General features: G+C 45.9%; 1 protein-coding gene across 10 annotated transcripts in view; it reads right to left on the bottom strand.

Moving 5' to 3' along the window:
* The window catches only part of LOC147902337 (uncharacterized), a 105,284-nt gene that overhangs the window by 70,153 nt on the left and 17,281 nt on the right, over positions 1–17,850 (bottom strand). For all 10 annotated transcript variants that reach the window (XM_087374254.1, XM_087374255.1, XM_087374251.1 and 7 more), the window contains 4 exons: positions 13,095–13,152; positions 11,851–11,964; positions 10,568–10,711; positions 10,183–10,300 (listed from right to left, as the gene is read on the bottom strand). In XM_087374254.1, coding sequence (XP_087230380.1) covers positions 10,183–10,300; positions 10,568–10,711; positions 11,851–11,964; positions 13,095–13,152 — 434 coding nt within the window. The remainder of the gene's footprint in view (positions 1–10,182; positions 10,301–10,567; positions 10,712–11,850; positions 11,965–13,094; positions 13,153–17,850) is intronic.

Below are 17,850 nucleotides of genomic sequence, written 5' to 3'. Positions count from 1 at the left end.
CATATAGTGTTGACTGAGCATCCCAATAAATCTCCTCAGCCACCATAGGAGCATACTCGCATCATCCCGTCCATGGAATGGCATGGCAACATGATGCTTCACAAAAGAGGCTCTAGGCATACGGTGTCGTCTACCATGGGATGGCTGACTGTCAAATGTGTACTAGCGTGCATGTTAGACTCAGTAGCACACCACCAAAAGTAAACTCAGCACCCTTCGTGGCTCCATTGTCTAGGGCTTCTTCTGGCTCATATGCTCCCTCCATCTCATCATGAGAGGCATCCAAGGAGTCTGTAGCAGCTATCAATTCCTCATCGTCAGATAGCTCAATGATCATGCTGAGTTTGGCTACATGCATCTTGCAAACATCTCGATGCTCAAGGATCCACTTCTCACCACACTTGAAGCATAAATTTGCCTTCTTCCTGCTGTCCATAATTGCCCTTATATGCTGTTTGATTTCTGATTTTTCATTTCCACCATTTATCTTGCCCCCTGGCTTGGCATCAAGATATCTATAGGGCTTGGCATATGACATCTTGCTGCCCGATACAATAGGAAATCTGGGGAATGGTGCTCTGCAGATTTCTTGTCATGCCAATCAGCCCATTTAGGCTTCTTTTCAGAATCATACGCAGTCCCATGAGTGCTGCCCATTGCATCCTTATATCTTCTAGCATACGTAGGCTCAAAGACCTCTACGAGTTGGGCAGCTCGCTCAATGGTCTGAGGGTTATGTGCCCTCACATCTGCAGCCAGAGGACGGTGTAGTCTGTGTATAAAACACAACAATTTGCCCTTTTCCTATATGTCCTGCACTACCAAAGAAAGCCTTCAAAAACACTGCAGATAATCTTGGACCATTCCAGTATGTGATAATGCATAGAACTCAGCCAAGTACTGCTCTAATATGAGCAAGGATACGAAGACTATGACCCTGAGTTCTTTGAATCCCTTCCATGTGGTTGGTCAATCCCACATATACGGCCACCACGTGTGAGCATCATCCTGCATATGCATGCGAACAAAAATGATGCGATCCTCGTCAGACTTAGTAATCGTCCAGCTTCGTGAACCACTCTTTCAACATCATTTGGAGTGCATGTGTCACCCTTGAACTTGTGCACCGTAAGCTTATCCTTGACATCTTTTGCTGCATAGTTTCTGCTCTCGCCACTCCCAAGCTTAAGGTTCACATAATGATGAAATGGCATCTCCTCGCGGATGGACACAAGTCGAGCACGGTAAGAGAGCAATGCCTCAAATACCATATCATCAATCCCGGGCTGTTGTCCATAGTCAACACTTTGATGAGATGTAGACCCAAAACTCTAATGCATGGGCTGTGTATGGCTGTAAATACTCATCGGTGGTAAATTGGGAGCATGAATCCCTGGCTGTGTATACCCGCAAAGTGCATCTTGCTACTACAAGGGCTGCATACCAAAAGGCTGAGAGGAGGATTGACCTCTCTCCCACTGCTGTGGATTTCCAAGTGAACCCAAAACAAATCCAAGCATGCTGATTGGTGTGGTGAAAGGGCTAATTGTGCTCGTAGGAGCACTCATCAAATGCACACCAATGGGTTGGCCCAAAATAGATTGCTCCATCTGCAAAGGTGCAGAGAGCTGTAGACTGAAGGATGGCCTCAAGTCCGATAACAAAGTCGCTATTGCAGTGTCCTCAATGCCTTGATAATCCCCATACTGAGGAGCTAGCTTCTCAAACTAAGACTGACTAAAGGGATGAAATCCCGCTGAGCATCGCGCATCTGCCATAAAACCGCCACGTGGTGCGGAGAATGCATCCTCGTTGTCCCACTGATCCCCATGTTGGGGCATAGGCTGCTTGCCCTTGTCAGATGACCAATATGCTGAGAGATCTGCTCACCAATCTGCTGCCCCAACTGAACAAATGTGTCATGGAGCTTGGAGGATAATGATTCTACGAATTTGTGCACGAGCATCCCGAGATGCAAGAGAGAGAGGCTGAGTTGTAGGGACTTTTGCACCACCAGTGGGTGCACCCACTGTGGTAGGCACATGCTCATGTTGAGCAACCTCATCACTGTCATGTAGTGATCTGTCACGAGAGCGTGATTTCAGACACATGCATGTTGCCTACATGTGGGCAGGACCCTGGGAAAACACAAAGCGAAGTCAAGGGTTGCTTGATGTGCTAGAATCCCTAGCATATGTGCCTTGGGGGCATAAGTTGGTCATTGGTGGGCTTCAAAATGGCCCCACCAGAGGGGGCCTAGGGACAAATGAAGGCCCTTGGGGGCAACACAAGGCATGGACTGCCACGTGGCAAGCCCATGCAGCCCCTCTTGGTAAGGAAGGCTTGGAAGGCCTTGGAGAAAGTAAAAGGCGACAGGACTTTCATGTAAGGGTGGGAAAAAGGCACCGAAAAAGAGAGCTTGGCAAGCTAGAGAATCGCATACAAAAGCGAAGGAGAGAGTGCTGTGGTACGGACTGCCAGTACGGGCAGCTAGCAGGCAGAACACCGTACAGGACTGTACGGAACAGTCCGTACAGGCGTACGATACTGTACGTAACAGTCCGTACCGGTGTACGGGATGTACAAATGCGAGAATTGCAGTTGGTACGGTCTGGTCACGCACTCTATTCCACACTAACGTAACCTTGTACGGTTGCAGTCAGCTGCTATGAACAGATGACATACATTTGTGTACAGGCTGGTGTTGTGTGACATGTTTGGGCCTCCTACTATAGGCTGTACGGAGAAGCTAGCTATTGTGTACGGGCTGCACGGAAGGTGTTGGAAAGGTCACCTCCCCATCTGTAAGCCCCCGTATGAGGAGAGCATGGGGAGGGAGACCTAGGACAAGACATGCCCAGCTTTCTTTCACTATCCCTAACTTTGGAGAGTCAGGGAAACTGGATGGGACAAACTACCCGATCTGGAAGGTGAAGATCCGGAGTCATTTAGTGGCTCAAAAGCTATGCCTTGATGGTATGGAGGAGTCTACCTCAGATTTTCGAAAGCTTTGTTACAACTGTGACAGCAGAACAAAGGACCAAACCTCTGACGTTTGAGGAGTTGAGTCCATTACTGCTGTAGGAGGAAGCTAGGGAGAAGCTCTACAACAACGACAAAGACGACAAGGCGCTGCTAGCAAAGGATTACGCTGGCAAAGGAAAGGGCAAGCCTAACGGTGGCAAGTCCAAGAAAGACGACTCTGATGACGAGGACACTTCCAAGAGGAAGCAAAAGAAGAAGTGCTTCAATTGTGACACGCTAGGACATTTTGCGAAGGACTGCAGAAAGAAGGCAGTGGATCAGAAAAACAAAAGGAAGGAGTCCGACTCAGATTCAGAGGGTGATACAAAGGCCAAAGCAAATGCGGTAATCGAAGATTTGTTCCTGGTGACATCTCCGTGTGTTGCTAAGATCATATATGTTGACCGAGAAACCACAGTGAGGATGTCTGACATTGAGATCTGGGTTGACGAGGAGTCAGAGACCTTTGTGAAGGTGATGAACAGCATGGAGTGCTTGGTATCTTCCAAGTGCGTGGCTCTTGACACTGACACGAGGGTGGATTCCATGAAGTGCCCTCGGGTCTCATGTTCCAATGGATGTTGTACTTCAGAAGGGGACAATATAGGATTACACAGGCTATTGGTAGGTGCCTCGATGAAGTGCATGGTTTGCTTTCAGAGGAAGCACACATGCAGTACAACGCTTTGGTATGTACTTGATGTTCTTCAGTTGAGCCTTTATAACATGCTGTGGAGAGACTCTGCTCTTCATTTGTCTCAGGTAATGCGAGATAGGAAGGAATTGACCTTCTTCGAAGGCAAAAGGGGAAGTGTGGGCACTTCTTCAAATCTCGAACGCAGATTGCTAGAAGGTGATGGACAAGAAGTAATGAAGCCAGAAGAGTAACTGCTTGAGAGCTCAGTGAGAGTTCATGTTCCAGGTTGGTTGCGGACCTTGCCAAAGGACGGACCGGTTGAAACAGACCCTCAGAGCATGGTGCTTGGAAGACTCCAGGATGTTCACTCATAATGAGGGGGACAACTAGAAGATCGTGACGGCTGGATTGCTCGAGTTCGAAGGCAGTAACGTGACTGAAGGAGGTGATGCCAAGAGGTGCTACCAAAGATGGACCTGTGTACTAAGATGCTGTGCGGAAGCAGAACCAAACCTAGTGGAGCAAGAGCCACTAGATGAAAAGCCAGGAAAAGATTTCGACACTGAAATGTTCCAGAGGACTACGACCAGGGAATAACTGGAGCATCGTCATCAACATGTTGGCATTGGGCCGAGATGTGTCGGTGAGACGGGGTGTTGGAAAGGTCACCTCCCCATCTGTTAGCCCCCATATGAGGAGAGCATGGGGGAGGGAGACCTAGGGCAAGACATGCCCAGAGGGAAAAGCTTGGAGAGGGGGTTGCCACGGCGGAATCATCATATGACTGTCCACAACTGGAGCAGGCCAGATTGCGCAGGGTTTCCAGAAGCTATGGGCTGTGAAGAGATGGTGCTGATGTCAGCAACAGGTACGGGTGATGTCAGCAGTGGTACGGCTGTCCGCATCAGCACGAACAGACCTGGTCGAGGCTATTCTAGGGTCTGGAAGGGACCAGGACAGAGGCTGAGAGGCGCCTCTATTGGGCAGGCAGGAGCTGCATAATAAGGCCGCGACAGGGCAGCAAAAAGGCTTATGCCAGTGGTGGGTCGCCACGTGGCAAGGCGGGCCAGAAAGGGGGAGCCAATGGGCTGCCCACTGGTCGGTTTACAGACCACAAGGTCGGGTGGGTAGGGGCAGTCTGGTCGGCCAGATCTGACCCCTACCAGGTCAGTTGGTTCAAGGGCATTGTGCCCTATATAAGGAGGGCCTCCAAGCCCTCATTTGATATCTTCTGAAGTAGCAAAAGCAGGAGCACTAGGAGCAGCAGACACCAGCACACTTGGAGGCTATCCTGGAGGACCAAGGGAGTTGGAAGGCTGCAGACCTAGCTCAGCAAGGCGCTGCCCACCTAGGCTGATTCACAGGCAGTAAGATGGAGAAGAACACTCTGGACAGAAAATCTACGTACACTCGAGGTGGAGCACGCAGGCTCAGAGATCTAGAAGTGCTTGACATCTAGTAGGAGAACCTTTTGGTATTGTATTCTGTCCTACTTTGTGGACGGATGGAAATATAAAGTGTTGCTTCTATATTTGTCTCTGAGCATTGTCTATTTACTGGCTTGCACAACAAGTACACAACAAGTTAAGAAGGTTGCGATTCCACACCCCACACCACACTGTGTGAGCTCCTAGGCTATTCTATCAGTCTTCCGCTGTGCGTACCCTCTGTTGGGTCATTCCTAACATAGAAGGCTCACAAGTGTGGGAGCCTAAAGGCAGGGACCTTGCTGAAGGACGACCTTGATTCAGAAGCTCTTGGGAATCGACTTCCATGACTGGAGGAGCCCTTGCAAGAAGGAGGGTGACTCAGGTTCAATCAGGTGCGTTTAGAGTTCTGGTCTATTGAAGATTGAGATTGTTTGACTTTGCTATGTGGTTTAGCAACAGAGATGTCGACCTCTTCAGCCTCTGCTCTCCCTTCCTCCTCCCCCAGATTTCTTTCTTTCACTATCCCTAACTTTGGAGAGTCAGGGGAACTGGACGGGACAAACTACCCGATCTGTAAGGTGTAGATCCAGAGTCATTTAGCCGATAACCGACCATTTCAACGGCCTCAAACCCAACCCCCAATTCCCATTCTTCTTTACACACACATCAGCAGCATAGCAGCTTTTACTTGAGAGGTGAGAGAGGGCGCTTTGACAGACATTGGAGTAGGGTAATGCAAATAGACACACAGACAAGTCTCCTGGCAACCATTGCTTCTAACTTGCATGGCTTTCCTCTAAATCTCTTGAGAGATCTTTTATTAGGTAGGCTCCTTGTCTCATAGTTCACCTATAAGAGCTCCCCTGACTGGGCTTTGTCACGAACTCTGAGTAATCTTCGAGGTCCCTCCTCCATGGTCTACTCAAAAGGATACTCTATCAAGAGATCTTTTATTTAGGTAGGCTCCTTGTCTCATAGTTCACCTATAAGAGCTCCCCTGACTGGGCTTTGTCACGAACTCTGAGTAATCTTCGAGGTCCCTCCTCCATGGTCTACTCGAAAGGATACTCTACCACTCCGAGATCAGGAAGTGTATCGACCAACAACTTTGGTACCCCAAACAAAAATGCAAAGCCTCTTCCTTCTATGGCAGCTCATCTCCAATATTAGAAGCATCCTCTGCTCCTAGCTAAGGGTAGGTGTCTAGAACAAAAGTTCGGGACTGATCCTCAGAATCAGCTAACTCTTTTGCAGTGGAACCTGGAACATGCTCTTCAAAGATGACATCTCTGCAAACAACCAGCTCTCTCCTCTCCAGGTCGTGTTACTTCTAGCCTTTTGAAAGCGAGTTATCCCCACAAAACAAGCTTCTAAGGGATTGGAGTCAAGCTTCTCCCTCTGCATCTTTGGAATGTATGCATAGTCATCAATCCCACAAACACAAAAATGGGACACATCTGGTTTCTTACCAAAATAGGTCTCAAATGAAGTATCATGTAAAACACATGACATTGGCCAAAGGGATTTGGGAGCATTCGGCCTCTCTGTACAACACGATATCACCCATGAAGAAAGTCTCCTTGGAAATGCAGATGCATGGGTTGAATCTTGCAAAGAGTTCAACAATGCGGGAGCCCATCAACAAGATGCACACTCCTCCTTCAAGCTGGAAGGGCGATATCGTCACCTTGCAGTCTCATCTATCCTCTCAGTACGGAGATTTCTATTCATCCTTGATCACCACTAGGAGACTTGGTATCCTTACTATTGGGCCACATGGTCCAGAATCATGTCGGGTACGGGGTCCCCAAGCCCGCCTCATAGCCATGCGTAAATGCTCCATAGCCTCCCAAAAAGCCCTGGAACGGGATGACTACGGGGGGTTGAAGAGGCTAATATATCCAAGGTCCTCTTGAGGTAGGAATGATTTATGGGATGCCACCCCCCCCCTTACATGTGTCAATAGCGTGGCCTTCACCATATTCCACGAGACACTCTACATACACACGACGGTGAGGCCACCACATCCAACACCCGCTATGGACGAACCCCGGAGCACCATCAAATGTACTGACCAAATCAAAGATTGGTACCAAACAAGGCCACGTGGATAAATCACACGGGGTCACTAAAGCAAACCTGCCCAAAGTGCCTTAAACACCACACAGCCGACAGACAGCCTCCGGTGCCAACAGCCGCCCGCCAAATTCATGTTGCAATGAAAACCGTGCCGTAGATCAAAACACCCCCATGGCGAGGTCGCACTTAATGCCCGCCATGAATCATGACAGCTTCGTATCATGCACAAGTCCCACACTAGCAGCCGCATACCACGTGTCACAACCGCAAGCGACAGTGCCGGATAGGCTCCGATACCACTGTTGGGCCATGCACCAAGCGCCACGTGGCTTGAGAATCGCGTCGGGTACGAGGTCCCCAAACCCGCCTCATAGCCACGCGTAAATGCTCCACAACCTCCCAAAAAGCCCCTGGGAGGGGATGACTATGGAGGGCTGAAGAGGCTAATATATCCAAGGTCCTCTTGAGGTAGGAATGATTTATGGGATGCCACCCTCACTCGTACACGTGTCAATCGTACGGCTCTTCACCATTTTCCACGAGCCACTCTACATACACACGAGGGTGAGGCCGAGGCAGAGATTCTGAGGCTTTGACCACCCCGCAGTCAAAAACGCAGAACACAAACAACAACAAGAAAGGCAAATCGAAGTCTTCCCAAAAGTCTTCCAAGAAGAAGTCCAACTCAAATCGTGATGCCCTAAAGGCCAGATCGGACGTGTAACCATTGTGGCCAGAAGGGTCACTACCGGAGGAAATGTCCTCAGAAGAGCCATGAAAAGGGTTAGATTCCTCAGCTGTAGTGGTGAAGACTCCATCTTTTATGCACTTGGAGATCATGGACACCAAAGCTTCATCTTCTTTGAACAAGGAGGCAATTGTCTCACCACAGAGGGCACGAGGTACGTTCCAAGACCTTCGGAGGCAAACAGCAGGTCGGAGATCATTCATGATGGCAGAGTGCAGAAGCATTCCTTATGTCCCATCCCTTGCCTTCCATCTTTGGTCAGTGCATGAGGTTTGCAAGACTAGCATGCAGGTGTAGTTTCATGAGCATTCACTTCCTATCCGGGAGAAAGCTAGGACGTAGTGGAATACAAGATCTACAAACTCTCAGCAATCTCTTCTCTTACACGTGCATGAGGTTTGCAAGACTAGCATGCGGGTGGAGTTTCAGTTGCTATCCGGAGAAATCACGGAAGGAGCAGTGGATAACAACACTTACAATCTCTCACCACTCTCTTCTCGTATGAGTTCTCAGCTTGGTGATTTGTGGCATTTCCATTATGGCCACTTGAATGTGGATACGCTGTGGCGGGCTTCCGGGGACCAGATGGTGGATGGCTTGGCAGATGTTGGCACCAAGCAGGGACATTGCAGTTCCTGCATTCGTCGGAAGCAGCATAGGGAGTCCATTCCAGAGCAGGCTACCAAGTGGCCTTCACAGCCACTAGAGATGGTTCACACTGATTTATGTAGGTCTATGCAGACCCCTCCCATGGGCGGAACCCTATATTTCATGCTAATTGTGGATGACTGTAGCCGGTTTATATGAGTGTACTTTCTGGCCCAAGCCTTTTCTCATTTCAAGGAATTATGTGCTTTGGTGAAAAGGAATCTGGACTGCAGGTGAAGACTGTTCGGGCTGAAAAAGGAGGAGAGTTTGGTTCCAATGCTTTGTGAGATTCTGTGCAGAAAGAGCCTCTTTGAAGACCTGCCATTTCAGCTCGCAAAGGTTTTGCTTCTTTTACAGATCCTCTTCTCTGCGTTGATGCAGAAAATTGGAGCTATGGCTCAAATGAATTCTTCTCTACAGGTTGCAAAGGTTCGCCCTCTTCATCTGAGGCTTATAGGGGATCCCTCAAGATGGCTCAAATGAATTCTTCTCTGCACGTTGCAAAGGTTCTCCCTCTGGACCTGAGTCTTATAGGGGAGCCCTCCAATACCCAGGCTCAGATTGTGTGTGATCTCATCAGCTAGAAGACTGCCCAAAGGTGGGATTCATAGGCCTAGCACGATGGCTCTGATATGAAAGAAAGCAAAAACAGGAGGCCTGCTAGACTGCCGTGCCCTTCACACCAGGTAGGAATATACACACAATGAACCCCAAACCAACTGAGGAGGTGTGGAGGAGTGGAGGTGAGGAGGGAGAAGCTTCCCAATGGCATCAGCCCCATCCTATGTGGCACACTGACACCGTGTACCCAATTAAAACGCACTAAGGAGTGAGAAGCTTCCCAATGGCTTCTCACAGAAGCCAAAGCGTCAGCCCCATCCTATGTGACACACTAACACAGTGTACCCCAAAATGCACCAAACACATGCACTAGATGCAATAATTGCATCTGATTGCCTGCCCTAGAGTGAGTGAGATGGTGAGTGAATGTCTGTGTGACACGTGGCAAGGCCACATGAGATAGACCAATAGCATGGTGCTTTGTGGCAACCATCTTCTTAGTGCATGATGGACGTATATGGAGGCTTGCCACATCATGTGGCCCTTTACCACCCCTCTCCATGACATAACATCATGGATGTACTATCTTAGGACCTAAGGTCTACCCTACCACTCTTTTTTCCCTTTTATTGGGCTTTTATTCAATTGCACAACAGGACACAAACTATACAAGTCTTACATTTCTCAAGTTCAGAAGATCCAAAGAGCAACATAGCATTTCCAAAGGATTCCTCCAACAAAGGCACATGCTTGTGCACTAAGAAAGGACACCTAGATTTGGTTGTTCTTTATTTTAAAGCTGTGTTTCTAACCAAGTATTTAGGCAGTTGAGCACTCTGAAAACAATATTTTCAATCTGAAATTTTACAAAATGCAATGGCAAGCTTTCAATTACATGGAATAAAATAGACTGAAAACCTATATAACATCCAAACAAAAGATATGAGTTTGCACTCATCAAGCAAACAAAACTGCTTGTTAAAGCTTTTCCTAGCCTATATAGACACTCATATCAACACAAAATCAGATATTAAAAATCAAGAAGTAATGCATACATTTTGGTTCGCTTCGAGGGAGAAGCAGGAATATCTGAATATCCAGCATTGCTTTGCCCAACACCATCACACTCTTCAGAAACAGGCAAACCATCTCCATGCATGCGTACCACCAGCTCTGCAGGAAGCCACCAACAGAACAAGGATCAAAATGATAATTCTCCATTACTTGCAAGTACCTTTCTTTACCTCCCCGAACTTTATTTTCCATGTTTTTTAGCCTCCAGCCTCTACTGTCTTCTGTTTGTTAGAAAAGTATTCACAGGCCACAGCTCCTGACAGAATATATGAGAGGGTAGAGTGTTGCGAAATCAAGAATCTAGAGCGATCCAACACATGAGAAATAAAGAATGGCACGGCTTAAGTGGGAACATGTTTTCCATACTTCTTGGTGTTTGGCTAGTGCGAGAACCAGTAATCCCATCTGTTTGCGTCTCAAAATTGTTTCCAGGAGCCATGGCCGAATCAGTTGTCACATCATCACCTTCTTGAGACTGTGATCTGTCTGTATCATTTAGGGTATTGGGATCTGCTTGAAGCTAAGAGATTCTCACATTAACACTCTGATGGATCATATTCGAGAAATATCTCAAAAATGCACACCTTTTGCAGGATAGTTTTACTGCCGCCATTCAGATTCTATGGAGATGACCCATACAGAGTATCCCCAAAGAAACATTCAAATTACAGAGCATTTATCAAACAAAATGAACAGATAACCTCAACCTACATGAGGAGCATGTCAAAACAAATCAAAGATGAAGGTCTAGTTAGCAAATCGTCAGACAATACCCAAGCACAAGCTCCTACCAGGGCTCAAAAAATGTGAAACAAAGTTAAGCTCCAGGCAGCCCCACAAACAGCAAGATATTTTCAAAAGCCAGTCGCTTGTAACATGGACCTAAATTTGTGCCTTAAAATGGAACTGTATTTTGTAGATATGAACCTTCTATAGAAACTCACAGATTCCCTTAGAGGACTGAGAATAACCTGCCATACAGGCCATACTAGTGGATTTCTTTTAAGAGATAAAGAGTGGATTCAATCAAAACATTGCACACATAAAGAGCATGGCTGCAAAATTGGCAGCAGAAAATGCATCGGTGGTCCCAGGAAAGCATGTTCAAATGAACAGAAAGACTCAGGCTTTACATTTAAACAAGCTAGACCAAGCACAATATTTGAATTTTATCTCAATGAATCCACAAGGTGCCATAAATCAACATGTAGAAACAGACCAGAAAGCCAAGAGTTTGGACTTATGATATCTGCATGCAAGGGTACAAGCCACCAACTCCATCGCAACACATCCGGACAAGCAATACGGCATCCCTTCCAACCCCATCAGCACCAAACAGAGGGCACATGCTCTTATATATGCATAGATATTCATACACACAACTGAACATGCATTAATGCAAACGAATACAGACAGTTTCTAAGCTATAAAGATAATAAAGGACAGATTATTCATAGGCAAGCATACCCAGAGGGCTGATCAAAACCAGTTTGTATTCCCATCATCTCATTTTTTATTGCTTCTGATTGTTTCACTGTGGCCTCCCCCAAAAAATGTATTCTAAGGAGATCTGCTGAGCAAAGGTAGCAAGATACTTTAGCTTCTCTCGGTGCTCTAAATCTTACTGGACCTATTTTGACACAGGATACTGTCTTGAGGTGATAACAGTTTCTTCCGGGCCTTCCGAGGAGGCCTTCTGTGGCCAGAACCCCCATCAAGTTCTAAGGTAGCATCATCCACATTCAAAAGTGATCCGCATCTTTCTGCAAGGAGATTTCACACGTAAGTTGACGAACAAAAATATTCCATCTTGACAGACTTGAAATAATGAATGTGTCCCAAATGCAGAGAAACAAGACCTAAGTATGTTAAGGTGAATAAGCATCGCCAGTCTTATTATAGAAGCTTTCTCATTTTGTACATAAACATTAATAATCATCCTGGCTCTTCAACAATTTTTCTCTTCACATTAAGATTAAAGTGCATGTAAAAAACACAAGATACTCTTGAAATATGCATGCTTATTGTCAAAATTTGTCTGATCATCTGACACCTATGGCATGTGATAAGGGCCTACAATCACTTGCACATGAGTTCTACCTCTCCTATACAGTGTACCAACGTACTAATCTTTTGTATTGGTGCAAGTCCATAGTGAATATGATAATGAAGCACAAGACATTCATTATAGCTCCCTCTTATTTGTGTGGAGAGAAGTCAAAGCTTTGTGGAAACACTACTTCCAAGAAACTCTGCCACCATCTTCACCATAATTGAGATCTCCCATGCAACAAATTTTTGGAATAGTCAGATAGCACGTCAGAAGAGTGTCAAATAAAATCCCTCTGGTTAGGAAACATAAAATATAGTATGCCATACACAGTTCAACAGAAAGCTCAAAGGTTCATTGATTCTTTTGACGATCTTCTCAAACTTTAACTCTATTTGACTACTATTGAAATTATTGCATGGGGCACATCTATTGCAGTGAACCAAGTGAAAGAATCTATTTTAACTAGTGTTGCCACATGAATTTACCCCAAACTGAGTGACCACACCTAGCGCAAGTCAGAGCTAAAATGAATGTCTTTTACTTTTCACGCATATCGAAAGGGGCATGGCTCCCTTGCTGACAAAGCAACAGGTATTGATAGAATTTGAATATGATACGGAAAAGGTATTCTGAACCATACAAATAGAAACCCTTGGCTTGATCACATTACAACTTCAACAAATTGCACAAGATTTAAGATACCAAGCCCATTCAGGCAAGGAAAAGAAGAAGAAAAGGGTTGCTTTCTATGACGAACTAGGGTATAATTGATACAGGACAGATATTTGGGATTCCTAATCAAATCATTGTGCGTTTGACCTATGAAAGGCAAAAACTCACCAGCGTGCACAATATACTGGCTGGACTTGATAGGCTTTTTACAGCTGTTGCAAGAAACCTGCAAAGAGATTCAGTTCTTATTGTATTTCTGATTCTTCAAAACAACATGCAATCAAGGAGCCAAATAAATAATGCATGCAAACATTTGTTCACATCTATATTGAAACTCATGGGAAAGTGAATCTGAGTGAGAAACAATATAACATATTCAAAAGCCAGTTCTTTTATTATTGATAGACAAGAGATACATATATGTGCGCTAGGATCACCGTCATAGCTCCTGAAGACGTGCATAAACTACTACCCAGCAATTCAATCCCTAGAAAATCTCCACTAATGTTTCTATTTTTCCAAGTCCCACACTAAAAACTATTTGAGATTGTTACCGTTCCTTAATCCCACACTAACAATTCAGATTGACCTCCAATGTCTTAAAGCTCCACAGGCAATGAAACAAAATGCCTCCTCACTCCATAAGGAAGAGCTGGCAGACCCACCTCCCTGCAGTGCAGTAAGCCACCACCAACCTTATGGTCTAAAACCATACTGAACACAAACCAAAGCACAACATCTTCCATCGCAAGGATGGCAACCCTTAGTCAATCCTGCTATAAGCAGAAGGCAGAGAGTTCTAGGTCTTGCGTATGTATGTAATATACAGCCTTATCATAACCAAAGGATATTGTCCCAATCCACTCAGAGTCCTAATTTATTGCCCGATCGTTCAACATCATCATACTTACGGAGTTTAAGCCCTGGTACAAAAGACATTGAAATTGGCTTACAATTCTACATGTTGAATCTGTGTAACAGTCCTTGTATATACTTAAGACTGTTTCATGACAATGCCCTCTTGTGACTCCATAAATGTATTCCCAAATAATAATGCAACAATCCGAAATCTGACATTACAAATGACCCTCAAAGATCTTCCTTGAATTCTGTAATTTTCTCTGCATTGGGGAGTGTCATATGAATCTTCCAATACCAAGCATGTGAAGCTTCTTTGAGCCCATAAATTGCCTTACACGACTTGCATTCCTGCCTCAGCATCTTGAAACCAATATGCTGACTCACATAGACTTCCTCATGCAAGTCCCCATTCAGAAAGGCTGCTTTGATATCCAATTTAATGCAGTTTCCAGCCATGATGAGCAGCCAATGAAACAACACACCTGATAGTGGTCACCCTATAAGTGGGGGCAAAGGTTTCATCATTATCTATCCCCTTCTGCGGATAATCCTTTGGTGACTAACCTTGCCTCGTATGCATCAATGTACAATCCAATTTCCTCTTAAGTTTGTATACCCAATTAGTCCCAATAGCCTTTTTGTCAATGGGCAGATCCACCAAATCCCATGTTGTGCTATTGAATCCAACTCTTTCATGGCTCTCATCCAATGCTCATCGTCTTGAGCATCCTCAAAACTGTCAGGTTCTTCTACATCACTAAGTGTGCTCATCCATGCTGAATCAGCATATTGTGCTCCTTCTGAACCTCTGAACCAGCCCTTGTTCTACTGGAAACAGGGTTGACAGCCTACTGTCCTACAACTGTTCTTTCAGACATGAACCCTAGGTCGGCAGGGCCTCAACTCTGGTGGTTGAGAGGTGAGGGAGGCCAGCCACCAAATGCAATCGAACAAACAAGATATCTGAGAGATGACTACATCCCTTTACCAGTAGCTCTTTCAAGCAAAGGAGGAGACCACGGAGGTGCTACCAAACCGAGGACGCTTGCACTCCCCGATTGTGCTTCAATTGGAGCGGACTCCCTAAGAAGAGGGTGTGTATTTTTTATCATTGCTAGAAGAGGAGGTCCAACACGCCATAGCAAGGATTTGGCAGTAGGAGGATGACCCCCTGGCATGCATGCCAGCCAGACATGTGATGACAAGGAGAGACCCCTGAGGTGGGACCTAGCCTCCATAGAAAGAGAGAAAGAAAGACCCTTGAGGAGGACCTGGCCTCCATAGAAAGGAAGTTTACTAAAGTCTTCGAAAGACCGAAGGGTCTATGAGACTGAAAAACCCAGATACAATGAGCTGAATGGGCAGAGGCAAGCACCTGCACCACCCAAGACAAGTACCACGTGGACATAAAAACACTAGTACAAAGTGTTTGAGCCCATGGAGAGGACGGAAGCTTGGTATCACTATGGTGGTCTATGTATGCATGTGAAGGAGTCAAGTCCACAAGAGCTCCAATGATGTATGGGGTTGCAACTAGCCCTCATCATCGTGTAGATGCTGGAGCTATGTCCCTGTTCATCTAGAAATGGTCAAACTACTTGCTCATCCTATCTCCATGCTGCTTCCACCTGACTCGTTAACGGTGATAGGAGTACTCTGCTCATCTAGCCTCAGTTGCCAGTAACTACGCTCATGCTCGTCTACAAACCATAAGGAACCTGGCAGATCTCTCAATAAAAGCCACATCTCATCGAAGTGCCCGTCGCTCCTCTCAAAGAGCCTAGCAGGGCATCCATACTCTCCAAGTCATTTCTTGCTTGCTGATTTTATACAGCCATGTCTGCAACTAAAGATGGCATACCCACTAAGCATCCATACATAGCCTCGAACGGGCTCATGCCAATAGAGATGTGCTTGGTACTATTGTAACAAAATTCAGCAAGTGCCAACCACTTATCCCAAGACTTATGTGTGTCATGACAGAAATGCCTCAATTACTCCTCCAGCCATTTGTTCACCCTTTCTGACTGTCCATCCGTCTCAGGGTGGTAAGCAGTGCTAGGTGTGATAGAAGTACCCACTGCTGTAAATAACTCCTGCCAAAAGTGACCCATAAATTTTGCATCTCTGTCGCTCACAATCTCCCGAGGGAAACCATGATGCTTAAAAACATGCTCGATGAACTGCCAAGCAACCTGTGATGCTAAATAACGGGTCTTAGTGGGTATGAAATGGGCCTCCTTTGTCATTTTGTTAACCACCACAAAAATGCTATCCCATCCCTGCTCTGTGGAAGGCAGCCTTGTGATGTAATCCATAGCAATGTGAGTCCATTTGCCTTCTCGAATAGGTAATGGCTGGTAACCGGCTGTCCACTTTATTTTGCTGGCAGGGCAAACATTCACTGACAAATTTAACTACATCTCGCCACAAGCCATCCCAGATAAAGCTCTGTTTGACCTTTTCATATGTCTTAGTAATACCAGCATGTCCTGCCATAGGAGATGAGTGCATTTCCTGTAAGACCAGCAGTCGGTACTTTGAATTTGGCACCAAATAAATTTTGTCCTTGCACCACAACAGCCCATTATGCAGCTTAAATTCAGCATGCCCTTGGCTCGATGTAAATTCAGCATGCCCTTGGCTCGATGGCCTCTGTAACTCCACAAATATGGAAGCTGCCTTAGAATCCTGCATGTATTCTTCCTGAATACCATGAATCCACTCCTGGTAGATGGTAGAAATGGTAGACAAACTGCAAGCCCACATACGGGATACGTTTTCTTTCCCTTTCCTGTACTCGATGTCGAAATCATAAGACTGAACCTTAGCCAGCCACCTCTTCTGCTTCATTGACAAGTTGGGCTGCGTAAGGAAATACCTGAGTGTCCTATGATCTGTCTTAACCTTGATTTTGCTACCATACAGGTAGTGGTGCCATTTTTCGAAAGCATGGAGGATAGCCAACATTTCCTGATCATACACATGATACTCTAGTTCCTTGGCATCCAATTTCTTGCTTTCAAAAGCAATTACCCCGTGTTCCTGTCTTAGCACAGCCCCTAATCCTTTGCCACTGGCATCTGCCTCCACAATGAAAGTACATGAAAAATCAGGACATACCAACACAATACCATGAGGGAGGGCGAATTTCAGGTCTTCAAAGCTACGCTGTGTATCTGTAGACCACATAAAAGCATCCTTCTTCAAAGGGTCTCTCAGAGGGGCTGCCCTCTTGGCAAACTTGCGAATAAAGCACCTGTAGAAGGAAGCAAGACCTAGAAATCCCCTCAACTGAGTGGGATTGCTTGGCTGCGGCCAATCCTCAATGCATTTCACCTTTGCAGGATCCACTCGAATGCCATCCTTGCTCACAATGTGACCAAGATACTCAACCTCTTGTGCCATAAAAGTGCATTTGCTGGCTTTAGCATAAAGCTGATGCAACCTCAAAATTTCCAGCACTTGCTTGACATGGCTGATGTGCTCCTGCTTATCCTTGCTGTAAATGAGGATGTCATCAAAAAATACCAGCACATATTTGAAAAGGAGAGGCTGCAAAATCTTGTTCATGAGTGCCTGGAAGGTACCTAATGCATTGGTCAATCCAAAAGGCATCACCTTGAACTCATACAGTCCCCTCTCCGTGCGAAAGGCTGTCTTGTGCTCATCCCCAGTTTTCATTCTAATCGGATGATAGCCGGACCTCAAATCAATCTTAGTGAAAAACTGAGCACCCTTGAGTTCATCCAACAGGTCATCTATCTTGGGGATGGGAAACCTGTTTTTGATGGTGACCTTATTCAAGTCTCTGTAGTCAATGCACATAAGGTAAGAACCGTGCTTCTTTTTCACCAAGAGCACAGGGGATGCAAAAGGAGAAGTGCTATGAGTGATGAAACTCTTCTGAAGTCCCTCACTTGAGTTGCTACTTCTTCCCGTTCTACCTTAGAGAGTCAGTATGGGGCCTTATTGATTGGCTTACTGCCAGGTTCCAGTACTATGGCATGATCTACATCTCTTCTCGGAGGCAATTGTGATGGCAAATCAGCAAACATATCTG

Source organism: Dipteris shenzhenensis, chromosome 4 (genome assembly GCF_047967505.1).
Source record: "Dipteris shenzhenensis isolate YYH24624 ecotype China chromosome 4, Dip_SZ_1.0, whole genome shotgun sequence".
In the NCBI taxonomy this organism is placed as follows: Eukaryota; Viridiplantae; Streptophyta; class Polypodiopsida; order Gleicheniales; family Dipteridaceae; genus Dipteris; species Dipteris shenzhenensis.
This window is presented reverse-complemented; position numbering and strand designations above follow the sequence as displayed.